The sequence below is a fragment of the Penicillium lagena genome (assembly GCF_028827675.1).
Source record: "Penicillium lagena strain IBT 129212 chromosome Unknown utg000001l_segment0_segment0, whole genome shotgun sequence".
Lineage (NCBI taxonomy): Eukaryota > Fungi > Ascomycota > Eurotiomycetes > Eurotiales > Aspergillaceae > Penicillium > Penicillium lagena.
This window is the reverse complement of record NW_026623222.1, coordinates 272592-288268: the sequence shown is the minus strand read 5'-3', so window position 1 is coordinate 288268 and position 15677 is coordinate 272592. Positions and strand designations below refer to the sequence as shown.

At 46.4% G+C, this 15677-nt stretch overlaps 5 protein-coding genes across 5 annotated transcripts; 3 read left to right on the top strand and 2 right to left on the bottom strand.

Moving 5' to 3' along the window:
* Positions 1-168: 168 nt before the first annotated feature.
* Positions 169-1905, bottom strand: N7510_000102 (cytochrome P450; the record flags this gene model as incomplete). Its single annotated transcript, XM_056972032.1, has 2 exons — positions 169-1685; positions 1746-1905. The coding sequence occupies 2 exons, from the start codon at positions 1903-1905 to the stop codon at positions 169-171; spliced, it is 1677 nt and encodes a 558-aa protein (XP_056837149.1).
* A 475-nt stretch (positions 1906-2380) lies between these two features.
* Positions 2381-3115, top strand: N7510_000101 (cytochrome b5-like heme/steroid binding domain-containing protein; the record flags this gene model as incomplete). Its single annotated transcript, XM_056972031.1, has 2 exons — positions 2381-2611; positions 2669-3115. 2 exons carry the CDS (start codon positions 2381-2383, stop codon positions 3113-3115), a joined length of 678 nt encoding a protein of 225 aa, XP_056837148.1.
* Positions 3116-6459: 3344 nt separating this feature from the next.
* On the bottom strand, positions 6460-7397 carry N7510_000100 (uncharacterized protein; the record flags this gene model as incomplete). The annotated part of the gene is made up of 2 exons (XM_056972030.1): positions 6460-7280; positions 7331-7397. The coding sequence occupies 2 exons, from the start codon at positions 7395-7397 to the stop codon at positions 6460-6462; spliced, it is 888 nt and encodes a 295-aa protein (XP_056837147.1).
* A 4809-nt stretch (positions 7398-12206) lies between these two features.
* On the top strand, positions 12207-12413 carry N7510_000099 (uncharacterized protein; the record flags this gene model as incomplete). The annotated part of the gene is made up of 1 exon (XM_056972029.1): positions 12207-12413. One exon carries the CDS (start codon positions 12207-12209, stop codon positions 12411-12413), a length of 207 nt encoding a protein of 68 aa, XP_056837146.1.
* A 656-nt stretch (positions 12414-13069) lies between these two features.
* On the top strand, positions 13070-15362 carry N7510_000098 (Zn(II)2Cys6 transcription factor; the record flags this gene model as incomplete). Its single annotated transcript, XM_056972028.1, has 5 exons — positions 13070-13902; positions 13960-14210; positions 14264-14398; positions 14444-14543; positions 14627-15362. The coding sequence occupies 5 exons, from the start codon at positions 13070-13072 to the stop codon at positions 15360-15362; spliced, it is 2055 nt and encodes a 684-aa protein (XP_056837145.1).
* Between the last annotated feature and the right edge of the window lie 315 nt (positions 15363-15677).

Sequence of the window (15677 nt, the reverse complement as noted above, 5' to 3'; positions counted from 1 at the left end):
AGATGTTTTGCGTACAAGGTAGATAGGATTTCATTTTGTATATTTAAATATAATGAATGACTGCATGGATTGCTATCTTAATAAACAAGATTCTGTTATGTGGAGGAGCTTTATTTGCTGAAAAGGAAAAGTAACATCTTGAAAGATTTGTCTGCTCTTGCCTGACACCTATATCCTTCTCTTGGCACGTACATAAAAGTTCAACGGGCGAATAAGCTGGAACTCAGGATCATAATCCACGGTCTCTAAGCCCTCGCGGAAGAACTCGTAACGGGCGATCAGCTCGCAGAGCAAGATTTTGACCTCAAGTAGGGCAAAATTGAATCCGATGCAGCCACGCGGACCTGTGGTAAAAGGGATATACGCGCAGCGGTGTTTGTTCTTGACCTCATCAGTAGTCCAGCGATCCGGGTCAAAGCGGAATGGGTCGCGCCAGACATTTGGATTGGTGTGGATGGCATACAGGGCAGGAATGAGAACACTATCCTGAGGAAGACGGTAGCCTCCCGGCAAGACAACGTCAGTCTTAGTAGTTCGGGCAGGCTGGAAGGAGGCGTTGTGCAGACGCTGGGTTTCTTTGATGAAATTATCGAGGTAAGGCAGGCTGTGAGCCAGCTCCGGGGTCCAATCCACGGGCTTGGCGGCAATACCATGCTCACAGAGTTCTGCGTATAGACGTTCTTGTGTGCCTTCGTAGGTAACTAGGCAATAGAGAAGCCATGACATTAAGGCTGAGGTTGTTGTGAAGCCAGCTCCCGTGACGATGATAATGTTTGCGAGTACTAGCCCCTCTGGGAATTTCTGGCCTGTCTCATCAACCGTATTGAGGAGGTAGTCGATCACGCATGAGGCATTGACGGCTGCGCCGGCCATTGGCATTCCAGCAATCTCAGACCCCTTGAAATGGTCGATATGTTCTTGTAGGAGCGAGTAGATGGTACGTCGAGCATGCTTTAGTCGTGCTGGATCGCCGAATGGTAGATATCGGTACCATTCACCGCGTGCGGTGATCTTCTTATTCAGTGATAGGATGTTAACAATAAGGGTGACGATAGGATGTAACGGGGCGTCGACGTCTGTGAAGTGCTGGAAATCGGTACCTAGGCAGAATCGGCCGATCGTTTGAGATGCTAGCTTCACCATGTACTGATAGACGTTCCACGACTGTCCGCGGGTATCTAATTCGTCGAAGACAGCAAAGGATTTGCGAGCACACTCCTGCATCAGCGGCGTGTAGTGTCGCACGGCCTTAGGTCCCATAACCGGTGGCATAAACTTGTGTGCTAGTCGCCAATTTTCTGTTTCGGTATCGCCGACGAAGAGAGCCGTGTTATCCTTAACTGCCCACAGTGGGTGGTTCTTATTGATCTTCTTGGTCATGTACGCCGATTCTGCTAGAGCCACGGCCGCCACTTCCGGACTATCAGTGAGATACGTCGTCTTGCCCATGTTGGTCGTGCAAATAACATTTCCGTATTTGCGGAAAAGTCGATAATGATTTCCCAGATGATCTGGAAAGATCTCATAGTAGCTGCCCACTAGTGGCAGACCATCGGGGCCCTGTGGGCTTTGTACGGCCTGCCCGTCGATGCGAAGGCCAATAGGGCTAGTGAGCGACGATGGTGCTGTCAGAATGTCGTGCACTGTGGTCAATTCCCGATCATCTTCAACGTGGAAAGAGATGCCTTGTGGCAGAATCAGTAACAGGCAATTCATAGTACTAAAATGGGAACCTTTTGACTAACCAAGCGGCTGTACCACATGGAAAGTGCCCCCTACGGCGCGTTTCACATCCTCCAAATTCCACTTTGCGTCCAGGTTTACTGACTGCGTGGTAGATACATCGTCCCCTATCAGATAGAACGACAAACTGAGATTCACGTTGGGAGTAAGGGAGATAGGCATGGTGGCGGCTCCGGTCTCTAACCTTTTGACTCGAGTGTTGACTAGTCCTTAAATATGCCCAATGGGCCAGCACGCACTTTTGCCATCTTTTCCTCCTGACCTCATAATGCACAGACAGAGGTTTTGCTGAATCTGCACTATCCCAAACGACCATCTCGCTCGTTTCTGTGCCCTCTCGATCCAGATTTTCTGCTACCCTACACGGCCAATGATTGGTGCTCATATTCAATACGAGTAATGTAATGACGCCCAGTGATCTCATCCCGGCCGAAGTTCGCACGGAACTGGTGATTGGGCGCTTGGACCATATCCCCCGGTCTCCACATCAAGTGGGTCCGGTGGCCCTTTTTAACGTATCTGGATGCGCTGGTTTACTTAACGCCTGATTTTCGCATGGTATGGTAACAATTTGAAATGTTTCATATATACCCGGTGGCTAACGGGCTTTGCCTAACTTCATACCTGCATAGTCAGCATGTCTACCCTCGAAGAAGTTCAGAAGCATAACAAACTCGACGACGCCTGGATCGTCCTCCACAACAAGGTCTACGATGTTACCAAATATCTCGAAGACCACCCTGGCGGGAGTGCCATTTTGATCGAGGTTGCCGGCACCGATGCAACGGAAGCTTTTGAAGAAACTGGCCATTCTGATGAGGCAAGGGATGAGCTGAGTAAACATTACGTTGACGACTTACCTTCTGATGTACGCCAGCACTCTTATAACTTTACTACTGGATTTTGAACTAAAGATCTCTCATAGGAACATGCCGAGGTCATAAAATCCTACCGGCTTACTTACGATCGAGTCTCTCAAACCGCCGCTGTAGCCGTCAAGAAGTCCTCGCCCAGCCGTCTTCGTGGCTCGACTCGCGCCGCCTTCAGACTGGGCATCACCGGCGCGGTGGGAATAATTGCTGTCACTAGTTACCAAGATGGCCTTGGGCCACTTCTGCAATCAATTCAGCAGCTGTCCGGTCATACCTCATCCATATTACATAACGTGTCCGCCTCATCCGACCAATTTTGGTATGGGTTCGGTGTCGCCAGTATCACACAGCTATCATTGACAGTCTGGCTAGCAATGTGGATTTCCACCAAATTGGATTCCCACCAGGAGTTCACACGCTACTCGCCGTACCGCAAATCTCGAACAGACCGAGTCCTTTTCCGCAAAAGACTCCCCGTGTCCCACAGCGTCACCATATGAAAACCCAGAGATATAAAAAGTATTAATTGCCAAGTGTGTAATTGAGAGGACCATCGTACTGTAATGTATGCTGTGACTGTCATGCCTAATTTGCAAAATTTGACCGCTACCTCGCTGCCGCGCAGGGATCTAGCTCTCCTAATATGTGCATAATAAACTGATTATTAATATTATGTACTCTGGGTACTCCCAAGTTCCGCACTTGGGGGTACCTAGAAGAGTGAGTCTAAAATTTCAGGGTACGATTAGCGTATTCCTGGGTCCTCTCAGCTACATGCCCGGGATCGCAGGCACTGACGTAAGGCGAGCGGGGAAAGAGGCCTGTACATAATTGTCTCGCTGGCACCTGAGTCTCAGGGGCCAGTGATCAGTCTTGGAAATATACTGAGTCGCATCCAAAGGCTCCCTGCGAATCTCTGTTGTCCAAAGCCGTGAACCCACTTCAACAGGTGTATCATGAGACACATCCCGACAGTAATAAAGTTACACATTCATTACTTTTAACCAGTAGGTGTGGTTTAATCCTATCTGCAGTATCAATGTTATGCTCTATATTCTTCAATGCAGTCCACAAAGCATGTAATAATGAACACCCACAATGTCCGCTTTACAACTGCTCCATTTTCTTCTAGCAAAGTATAGTCCAATCCAATCCAAGTGCTTCCACAAATGTCCTTAAACTGCCTCCGAACCGTCTCCGAACCGTTTCCGTGCCGTCTCCGTACTGACACCGATACACCCGACGGACAAGGTCTCTAGGCCACCTACCGACACAATAACTCCACCAACAAACAACAAATTGATTAGTCGACAAGGTCAACCTACCATTTAACAAGCTCAACTTAAAATTCGAATCGGACCAATATTGGGAGTACATTATAACATATCAAAGCTCTCTCCATTTAACGATTTTGGTGGGTCTTTTCTATTATGTGACGTTAGAGTGGTTGAGTCGGCTTTACAACCGCCCCCGCTCTTCACGCTCCGGGATTGTAGAGTACCTTGCGTATCTTAGCATCATATTTCTCATGAATCAAGATTATAAGTTTCCTTTGGCTTTTCTACTGACACAATTGATTTTGCTCTCGTCGACTCGCAGAGAGCAGTTTCTCAATAGACATCGAGCTGTGAATTCGTTTGATTATCTATATTAGGTCTATTCTAGTCCCCGGCGTTAAACTTGGGTCTACAGTGCCTTCGCCCCCAATCTGCTTCATTCTTTTAGTGACTCCGCCACGTGGAAGACCGGAGTTATTTGGAAAAAGAGAAACTTTGCTGACATTCGCTTTCATTTATCTGTCTTGCAGAGAGTATACCCAAACAACCTCTTGAGACTTCAAATAATCATTTTACAATGGAAAGCTTCCAGCAAAAAGAGTACGTCACCCGGCGCTCGTTCAAATTACATACTATGTTTCCTTGGCTGATGAATCAACGAGGAAGCATCCAGCGTTGCTTTTTCTTCATGGATTTCCCGATTCGGCGCACCTCTAGTCCAAGGTTGTCGACAACTTGTTAAACGTGGTAAGGATACGTCTCAAATGGAATAGATACCCTTACAAATAAAGACCCAATGTGGCATTAGTGATAGAGTACTACCCCTATAATCACATGACATAAGCTCTGAAATGCCGTAATAATAGGACCTTGCACTGTAACAGAAGGTGACGCCTCATTGAATCACCAACACAAAATCAAACCGGTTTTTTTTCTCTCCAACTTAAAGATTTAGAATGGCTTGGAAATCTGGAGAGCGAGGGTGTCCAGTAGAGAGCCCAACGGCCTCCTACTGGCTGAAAGACCCTCATCCCTTGGCATCATACAGATCATCGGAAACAATACCAACGCACTGTGATTTAGCTATTATCGGAACTGGCTTGGCTGGGGTAGCCACAGCTTACCACATCCTCACAGACCCGGGGGATTAATGGAAAAGCCCAGTGCTGTTCTACTTGAGGCCGGCCAGTCTTGCACTGGTGCAACAGGACGTAATGGTGAGCTTACAAGGGTTTCAGCTTTCAAATTATGAGTTTGATATGCTAATGGTTCTACCAAAATGAGCCACACCAAATTAGCTCTTACAATCGTCCGGCAACTCGATTCGAAACACGGCGCTGCTGTTGGGGAGCAGGTAATATGTCACCAGCTAGAGCAACTGGCTGCTCTCAGGAACATAGTTCGAAAACAAAATATCGATTGTGACCTGAAATCCACTCGTTCATGTGATGTGTTTTTTGATCACGGACATGCACAAGCGTATCGAAAATTCATTGATACCAAACGCTCCGAAGGAGCTCGCGGGGTCGAAGAGGTACACTTGGTTGATAAACCCAATCTAGACAAGGCAAGTCTCTTCCAATAATTGCCGTTAAAACCCAATACGGGGCTTACAGACTTTGTCCAGATTACCGGCGTAAAAGGCTGCAAAGGGGCAATCAGCGCGCCCACAGTCTCATTTTGGCCATATAAATTTATCACTGCTCTACTCTCCATAGTCGTGGTGGATCTAGGAGGCCAACTGCATACCGAGACATGCGTTGAAAGTGTGGAGGAGAATATCCTCGGTCACACAGCTTTGAAAACATCAAGAGGTATTCTCAAGGCTAAAGAGACTACCGACATGTACATTCCTTGTGTAAAGAAACACTGAGGTATCTCCACCATCAGTGTTTAGACCAATATACGACGGAACATCGTGAGGTGAAAACAAACTATCCTTTGGCCTTGTATCTTCTCCCAAGTTTATCCCTGTTTACCTTGCTGGCGAATTGTTCAGCGGCGAATATACTTCGCGCCTGTCTGTTGATCACCATAACAAGCGCTGGAGAGAATTGATACAACTATATTGTATGGTACCTTGTCCGATAACGAGCGATAGTTGTACTATGAGTGTCTGGAGCCAGGAGTCAAGGTAATGAATAAGCTTTCCCAAAGTACAAGCCCATAATATACACAAATAAGTAGCCCTGAATAAGCTAACATGATTATTAGCTTGCAGAGTGATGTTAAATTGGAGCGATGATATTCCAGGTAGTCGATTGCAAAAGTTTGCTTCAGTGATAAATGAGGAAGGATGTGTAAAGCTATATATAAAAGTTTCCCTCAATTTCCCCATTATAAAGTCTATTCACTATAGGGGTGAATGTTTCGGCTCGGCCAGCTGATAGAAAAGTAAAGTGGGTTTAAGGTTTGACACCTGCGGTTCGGGTTTTTTATCACTCCGACGGCACATTCTTAGCTCAGCATTATTGGAACTATGATTATGCGGCACCTTTTACAGAGATACGAACAGCAGCAAGACGATTACATCTCCCGAGACCATAACGAAAGATATTCCATGTTGACTAGACGCCTGCCACGGCCTTTTCATCTTTCAACTGTCTCATGACCGTATCCTCATCGTCGGGATTTCCCAGGATTCCGAATGAAGCCGCAAGGAATCCATCATCCCCTTTGTTCACTTCTCTGTATTTCCCGTCCCAGCTGTAGATAGCTTCACCATGACGCCGTTGGTCGACAAACAGCAGAGCAACACTTCGGGCTACAACATCCGGCCCCTGGACAGGAACACCCAGGGCTTCAATGAATCCCGTAGGAACCAACTCCGTGGCTGTCCAAGAAGGCGCCACGGCATTCAACCTAACCTTGCCGTCGAGCTGATAGCCCATACCGCGAACAATTCCGAGCACACCATGCTTGGTAACAGTATAATCGCCTGCGCAGAAATTCTGGAACGATGAAGCTGAGGCATTGACCACAAGGCTTCCAGTTTCGCCAGCTGCACGCCCAGTCGAATGCTTTTGAATGTGGTATGCCGCGAGTCGAAGTGTATAGATCACACCAATAAGATTAACATTGATAGTTCGCATGTTGGGAGGCGCGAGTTGACCGGATTCATCGAGCTTGTCATCCACAAAGTCGGTCGTTGGTCCCACGCCGGCGTTTGCGAAGACATGATCGATTCGACCAAACCATTCCTCAACTTGCTTGAACGCGTCTCGTAGGCTATCCCACGAGCAAACGTCGACTTTCAGGAATTTGAAGTCATCGGAACTTTCAAGCTCCAAGCCCTCTAAATGTGGCGAGTTGATATCTCCAATGACTACTTTGGCACCGTATTTGAAACAAAGCTCTGCGGTTGCTTTGCCGATTCCAGATGCACCGCCTATATTTATCAGGCAAGCTCAAGCTAGAATGACATGGATATATGCTTACCGGTGATAAAGATCACTTGATCTTTAATCCGCCCGAGAACGTCATCGGAAATAGTAAGGTCCGTCATTATCTTAGAATGAGAGTGCTCGGATTTTCAGAAACGTTATGGGAAGGGTACTTGTACTTGCAGTAAACGATGCTATCAGCGGGGCTTATCGCTCTGTTGAGACAACAGAAAAAGCCACCAGAGTGCGACATGACGATGTGGCAAATCTCTCCACCTCTTTAACCCGGAAATCATCTACCTAATTAGTCTATCTAGTGATTGGGTACCAAGGTGCAGTTGCCTGTTGTCTCGGATAGATTAATGTCCGAGACATTATAGGTTCTATTGGCTTCGGCATTATCGAGTTTAAGTTAATTTCCCCAGAAGAATTTCCACAATTTCTAGATGCGGGAGTAAATTGGGGACTGGTGGTTTCTACTGTCGAAGATTTTGGAACTGTCTAGCCCCCATAAGGTTCACCCGTTGCCTGTAATTGAAAATAAATTAGTAAGTTTCATTACATGCCTTCAGCCTCCTTTCGCGCGACCAACATTTCTAATAATGGGTCTAGATATAGATTGCTTCAATATTTAAGACTTTTCGAAATACCCAATCGTTCATTTATTTTACTTTCATTTGTTCAGCTTATATCTGAAATAACAAGAAATGAGCACAATGGACGGAGGGGAGGTTCAAATGTCCCGGTTACAGCAGCCATCAACATATTCGTGAGCACCTGTGAACACGTTAGTAAGTCACCTTATCATATTGATATCTTTCGTATGTGACTTTGGATTAACTCGAGATGCATGTACAGAATTATCCAAATATCTTTTCAGCACCCGTCACAACAAGTACATTTCAGTCAATACCATACTCAAGCCTACCACTTCATGGTCACTGTCTAGCCTTGACCTTGGCAATGTGGCTAACTTTAATAACGAACCAAATGAGTAGAATCACCAAGCCCTATGACCAGTCTGCATCAACGTACCAGCAGATGCTGCGGCCGAAAAGACCTTTAATGACCGAGTTACACCATTCTAATATCCCAACCTCTGTTCGTCCTCGAGCTCAAAGATGTTGATAGACATACCAGAGCAATTTGAGAGTCCATAAGAAATTATTCGGGCTGTTCATTGCAGTCATATTATGAAGCAAGCGAAAATACGAGAGCCAAAACGCATTGAGTGAGTCTTTGGCCTCTCTCTATATCAATCTATACTTATTTCTACCTCAGATATTGTCAAAAATGCCAGCTATTTTGCTCGGTCGATTGTGCTTAAGGACTGTCAGGACGTCAAACATAAATAATAAAAATTCCAGTTCTGTTCAGAGGTTGTACCAGTTCTGATTGGTCTGAAGGTAAAGTATTGCTCTCAAGCATAGGTACAATAGCTAACAATAAACGTTTGTCATTATACATATACCAGGGGTCTTCTAATATTGTCACTCACGATATTACCTATCTCGACCGGAGGGTCACGCCTTTTGCAATAAATGACTTCTGGGCGCACGATTTTTATTTATTTGAACCAATACAAAAGGAAATTGCGGAACCTAACCAGACGGAATATTATGGATACCCGCAGCCATTTGCCAGACGTCGCGAAGCCCCTTCACCTTACGAGAGCCCGGGTCCGACGATGCGAGAAAGCTATCACCGCCATTCTCAATTGTATGAAACAAACTTACCCGTGGGCCATTACTCCCCAGTTTTAAGTTCACTGTCATTCTGCCTTTCGTGGAGTATCATTCGGGATAACTTTCGGAAAAAGGTTGCGGGGGGAGTAAGCTTCGTCGAGTTGCTAATAATTTGGCGTTAAGTTAAGCTTTTTCTAGTTGCGATTGGCTGCTATCACAGACCAAACATAGAATGATAGAGGTATTCGTTGGTGAGACCACGCGAAGGAACCAACTGAGTGTGCTGTCGAATTGACGTTTACGTCACCAAAAACTATCTGAGAGTCCAAGCAGACGCTTAAAAGCAGGTAGAGGTCTCAAATCTGATGGTAAGAAGTCCAAATGTTTGGTTAAGATCAATATATCAAGCGAAGAGAGAGATGGCCTCCTACGTCAAGCCAATCTCTGTCTTTCCTTCTCTCTGGCTGGAAGACAAAGTAAAAACAGAAGATGGTCATAGAAGACTGATTAACAAATTTCTGGTTATAACAAATAGGCTAGATGTAAAACTATGCGTGTACAGGTTTCCTCCGATAACCTTGTGGTAATCGTATGGAAGATGTCCACTCTCATTAACTACCTAGTGTTCGCAATGCAATTTAACTTATTCCGTAACCGAGCGAGTACTGTATTGTCTGAGTATTGAACATAACAAACGTTTTGGTACCTTGATATGAATATCTGAATGATGATGTTTCCGAGGTACTTCCCGATACTTGTCCAGGCCGGCATCCTTGATGGCTTTAGGCGATCGATATACTCCAAGCTTTGAGATCGGTTGCCAGGGTATTGCGTATTGGGCTTGGACGAGTGAATCTTTCTGGGCAAGCGCCATCGCTGGGAAGAAGGAATCCAGGAAAGCTGCGCCTTCTCCTCGTTGTCGGCCAATTGCCTATCACCCACCTTAAAGTTCAGATGCAAACCCAGGTTCACGGTTTTATGTACGTTCGGTAATCCCCGACAAGACTTGATTAAACAAACCTCCATGTTGGACTAAAAAATCCACTGAATAGGCCAAGCCACAATGCCTGAATGTGTCCTCTAGCAACTGCGAGGGCCTGGTTAGTATGGTAATATTTTTATGACCAATACGGAAGGCCCGGTTACCTAGAATGAAGCTTTCGTGGAAGCGAATTATCTCTATTAACTGCTTCCGAGCCGTTTCCGTACCTCCTCCGTACCGCCTCCGCACCGTCTCCGTAACGACCCCGATACACCGGATGCACAAGATTTCTAGAATTCTAGACCACTCACCGAGATAGTAACGCTCTCAATGACCAACATTTTGGTGGGTCTCGGGGTTCCGACGAGGTCCGACCGAGGGCCGAATAATGTGAAATTATTTGTTGTGTGGTACGACATTGGTCAGTCAGCCGCCCGACACTATCCACCCGGAACTAGCTACAATAAGTTTAGATAGAAACATGGTTTGTGGTAACCTGGTAAGCTCTGCCTCAAAAAAGTCAGGCAAGAGCATTTAAAGTTAAGTTGCCTCATATTTCCACCTGCCTTTAACTAATCACCGCAGTAGAAGACAGCAACTAATATATACGTAAAATTTCTCATAGAATCATTAGACAAAGCCCAATCCCGCTTTTGGAATTTGGGTTATTTTATACATTATATATAACCTTCCCATTCTCAGTATTGGTTTTCATTTATGTCATACAGCAGCAATCCGATTTTTTATATACCAGTGTCATTCGAAAGACAGACATCAAGACAACATGTCCTCTCTGAATCCCGCTGCGAAACGGGAGTGGCAATCGCCAGAAGAGGGATGCAAAGTAGCGTGTGAAGAATGCCGAAAGCGGAAGCTCCGCTGTGACGGCCAACAGCCACGATGCACAGTTTGCGTTAATACAGGTACCGTCTGCAGAGTCAACCCCAGGCGCTCAGCGAGGGGTGCGAGGGGTCCAAAGAAAGGTCTTCTCGAGAGCCTCCGAATCCGAACTGGTGAGTTGGATATACATTGATGAGAATATAGAACATGCTGACGCTTGCACACTAACACAGCTGAATTACAACGTCGCTTGGAGGAACGCAGGGATGGGCTTGTTCCATATGATAAACCAGCCAATCCGGAAAACAGAGTAGATACAATCGATGCAGAAGAGGGCGTCAGCCCGACGGCTGGGATCAGCCTGGCTAGCCATGTTGGCTTCCTTTCACCGGAAGCTTTTCTAGTGGAATGTCGAAGCGAAGGGATTGAAATACAGTCGGACCTTACACGAGCAGATCTGTGAGTCACACCATATACCGGGTTGTAACCCAAAAAATAGAAGATGCTCTAACGAAATGCAGCAATCAGCTATATTTTGAACGTGTTCATCCGTTTACGCCATTTATTCAGAAACGTCACTTTTTCTCTTGGATTCACCAGCCGAACATCAAAAGTTCCCGGCTCTGCCTACAGCTTGCCATGTGGGCATTAGCTGCATCAATGTCAGCGCACTATCAGACCATTAGTAGTCTGCTTTACAAACATGCGAGGAAAGCACTTGAAGACCTGGAGCTTCAAAGCACTGGAATTGGGTCAATTGATCTTGAACAAGCACAATCATGGATTCTTCTTGCATTTTATGAGTTTATGCACATGCACTACCAACGAGGCTGGATGAGCGTTGGACGTACATGCCGGTTAATACAGCTTATGGGCCTTCATAAGGTCGACTGTGCATCGACAAATATGGCCAGTGCCGAGGTGAGTCAGCCCGACGGTACTGAAATTGAAGAACGGCGGAGGACATTTTGGATGGCATATTATCTGGATCGATTAGTTGGCATCTCTAATAACTGGCCATTATCATTTAATGAGCTCGTGGTACGTTCTAACTAGAGGCTTTTATAGACTAGGAAGGGCTGACACATATGATACACTAGATATGCACTCGCCTTCCTACGTCAGAGGCACATTTTGAAGGTGGTGAGGGCATATTTGGCAAATTTCTCTCTGAAGAGATTGCTGCTGTCTCTGATCACAATGCATCTCCGTTTACTGAACTGATCATATTTGTTACAATCTGTGGACGCTGTCTCACACATAAACAGCAGGCAGTGGTAGAGCTCGTTTATGGCAGTGCGCCATGTCATTTTTGGGATCGGCATCATTGGCTTCATTCACTCCTAGCCCAAAATCTCCGGATAATATCTCAGACAGCCGTATCGTCACCTAATATTGCAGATCCAATGCGGCTTTTTGCAAATATGATGGCACATACGGCTCTTATATACCTCTGCAACGTCCCAAATTCATTACCGTGGGAGATAAATAAGCAACGGATCATGCCTACATATGAAGAAGAGGCGCTGGCAGCTGCCCTTGAAATCGCCAACCTTACCCGATCCCTCGACGAATTTGGTATTTTCAAAGCAAGATTGGCCTATCAGTTCTTGTTATGGATATCCCGCTAACACAGTCAGGCTCATCCGTTGACACCATATCCGGTGTATTCTGCCGCGGAGTTCCTTATGCAGTATGATCCATCTACACTATGTTATAAGCCTCAGTTACAGAAGCTTGTGGCGGTTCTCCAGAGTTTGACACCTGTGAGCAACCTTGCAGACCACTATTTGCAGCTATTGAGATCATCACCCCTCATAAGCTGAATTGTGTAGATAGGATCTTCTCTAAGACAAGCTAGGAGCATAAAACTTATCGTAAAGGCGAACCGTTATGGTTCCAAAGGTGTTGTTATTTCTAGCATCGCTCTGTGGATAGCCCAAAGGTCTTACGCTTTGGCTCACTAAGTATATGCCAACGCGAGCTAAGACAGTAATCGTCGGACGCGAGAATTCCTATATACACCACTATACTGAGGACCCGGCTTCTACAAGGCGAGTATTTGTGACTTTGTCACGGTGGGGGGAGTCACGTGAGTGATGACGGTGCTCAATGATGATCCGCGTCCGATCACTGGGCACCCCTTGATTCAATTAAACTGCAGAAGACTATCACTTCACTAGCTATTTGTTAGTTGTTTATTCCGATTCTGTCGGTGAGATCACATGACGGTGCGCAACCGAGGCAGTAATATTACACCCTCGACGTTGACCAAGACACAAGGATCATGGACAAGGACGCTTTCACTAAGCCGTCCGGCTCTGACCCCGGTATTGAGCAGTCAAGCTCATATCCATACGATACAGCCCGCGTGCGGGAACTGCTAAAGAGCAAGCGCCGCCATCGCGTTGTCAAATCTTGTTTTCCTTGTCGGCATCGGAAGGTTCGCTGTGATGGAGATGTTCCTTGTTCTAGTTGTGTGCGGGGGGGGCATGCGGAACTTTGTGGTGCGCCGAGGTCGTCCGATATGTTAGGGAAGGGGGGCGGTGGGATTAATGATTTGCCGCGGGCTTTTGAGGGTGAAATTGGTGGCGATAGGAATGAACATCGACAAATCGTGAGGTATGTACCGTACCGTATCTCTATATCACTCTGTCTCTGTTTATGTCACCTAATATGCCCGAGCAGCGTTAGGGCAAATGATACTGAGGCTACTGGATCCGGGGCTCTATCCGCTTCCATCTCTGATACACCAGACGTCAGCTCCATGATAAGGCGTCTAGAGAACATTGAGGAACAAATATCTTGTCTCAAAGCGGACCTGCAGCAGACCCAATCCGGTACTTATAAAGGCGGACCACAGATGCCTGAACGAGCCAGCTCGAGTAGGAGGGCATCCAGACCGGACCCATCCCCTGGGAAACTATTCTTCGAAGATACTACAGGGGCGACCGTCTATCTAGGAAGCCACTCTGATCCCCCAGCAACGCTGGGGCTCAACGATGCCATTCTGATAGACCAACTCGCGGCACGTACGTATCCTTTCACGAATCTCTGGAGACCTGGGGCTGGTGCATTAGAGATTTGTCAGACTCTTCCAGATGATGAGAATATTATTCGGTTTGTCCCATTATCTTATATCCCGCATCCCCTTCCCTGCTAATCCGATATATGTAGATACTGGCAGGCGTATCAGACCTGTGCATACCCCTTTTACCCTGTACCCGTGACTTACAAGGAGTTCACTACCTCGTTATTTTCGTTTCTTGATCAGCGCGCTACACTCCAAGCTAATAGTGATGGTGATTGGTCTTCACTGGATGATATTGACTCCTCGTGGCTAGCGCTGCTATTCGCCATACTCGCTTCTGGGGTGCAACTCTCGAATGACCCTATCAAAGAGCGGGATCTGAAAACAAAAGTCTTTAGTATGTTTGTGATGGACAAACTTCTGCTGGTCGACGCTAAGAGCATACATTAGTCTGTTCCTCCTTCCAATGTCTCCGCACCTCAAACTTTTTCATCAACACCGACATGAATCAGATCCAGGCCATGGCACTAATTGGACATTGTTTGGGCAATAACCTCGACACTAATAGTGCATGGATTTTGATGGGTATTTAATTTCCTTCAAATGGTGTTTGTATACTCACAGGTACAGGATCGGCTCTACGCCTTGCTCAAAGTATCGGACTACACGACGAAACTGTGTCGGCTGGATCGTATAGTCCTACTGACCAGTTACAGCGAAAGCGACTGTGGTAAGTGCTTAGACTTTCAGTTGGTCTTCACTCTTTTTCCCCTACCTACCCAAGACCAATCTAACACCACTAACAAAATCTAGGTGGATGCTTCTTTTGCAAGACACATTTCTATCGTTAACATACGACCGCCCACGAAACATAACGAAATCAAACAGCAGTATCCCTTCCGACCCGGACACAGTATCAGGCTACTCATTCGCCGAATCAATGTTCTCCGTGTGCCAGATCGAACTTGACCGTACCCGCCAAGAAGACAGCGAGAGTGTTGCTGCGGCACTAGCAGCCAAGCGACGTCTGGAGAAAATATTCGAATCCGCATCCTCTTTTTTAGTGGAAAAACACCGCTGTCACACCCTGCAAGACCATCTCGAGCGCCTAGCACTGCGTATCCATGTCTCTTACGGGGTCTGTCGATTCTTGCGACTAGCTCTAGAGACTGCCGCTTCCTCCGGTTCTGATAGCTTAGAACTAGACTCTAACACCCTTACAACGGAATGTATCGACCATGCCGAAGAAGCAGTGGAGGCATTTCTGGACATGCACCGCCTCTCGTCTACCGTATGCCGCCTATGGGCATTCGTGCATAACGCTGTCAGCTGTGCCATTACATTGCGAAACATGGGTGCTGCCACCACTGTTACGGGGGACTTTTATAGGCCCCGCGCAGATACTTTAGTCCAACGGCTTATCTCTGTTCTGCGTCGTGAGGAGCTTCATTCAGTGTGGGAGGATAGTGATACTAATGTGCGATATTTTGGACCTTATTCGAGGGCGTTGAAGGCGTTGACGGAGACTGTTTGCGGGGAGTTTTTTTGAGTTGGATACTAGTCAACACTAGTGTAAAACAGAGAATGAGAGCTTCCTTGAGATTATTGGGCGCACCCGATAGCTGGACTGATTACACCTCAGGCTCATAATACTGGAAAGAGGTGAGCATTAGGTTCGGTGCATAACATTGATAGTTGACTAACATTTCTTCTGGACAGCAAGGACTCCTATAAATTTGGCATGGAAATCTAAGATATAGTTGTTATATGTTGAAAAAAGATAGACGACTGCATAAATTGTTATTTAGTAGACAAGATTCTGCTATGTGGATGATGCTGATAAAGGAAAGTAACATTCTGGACT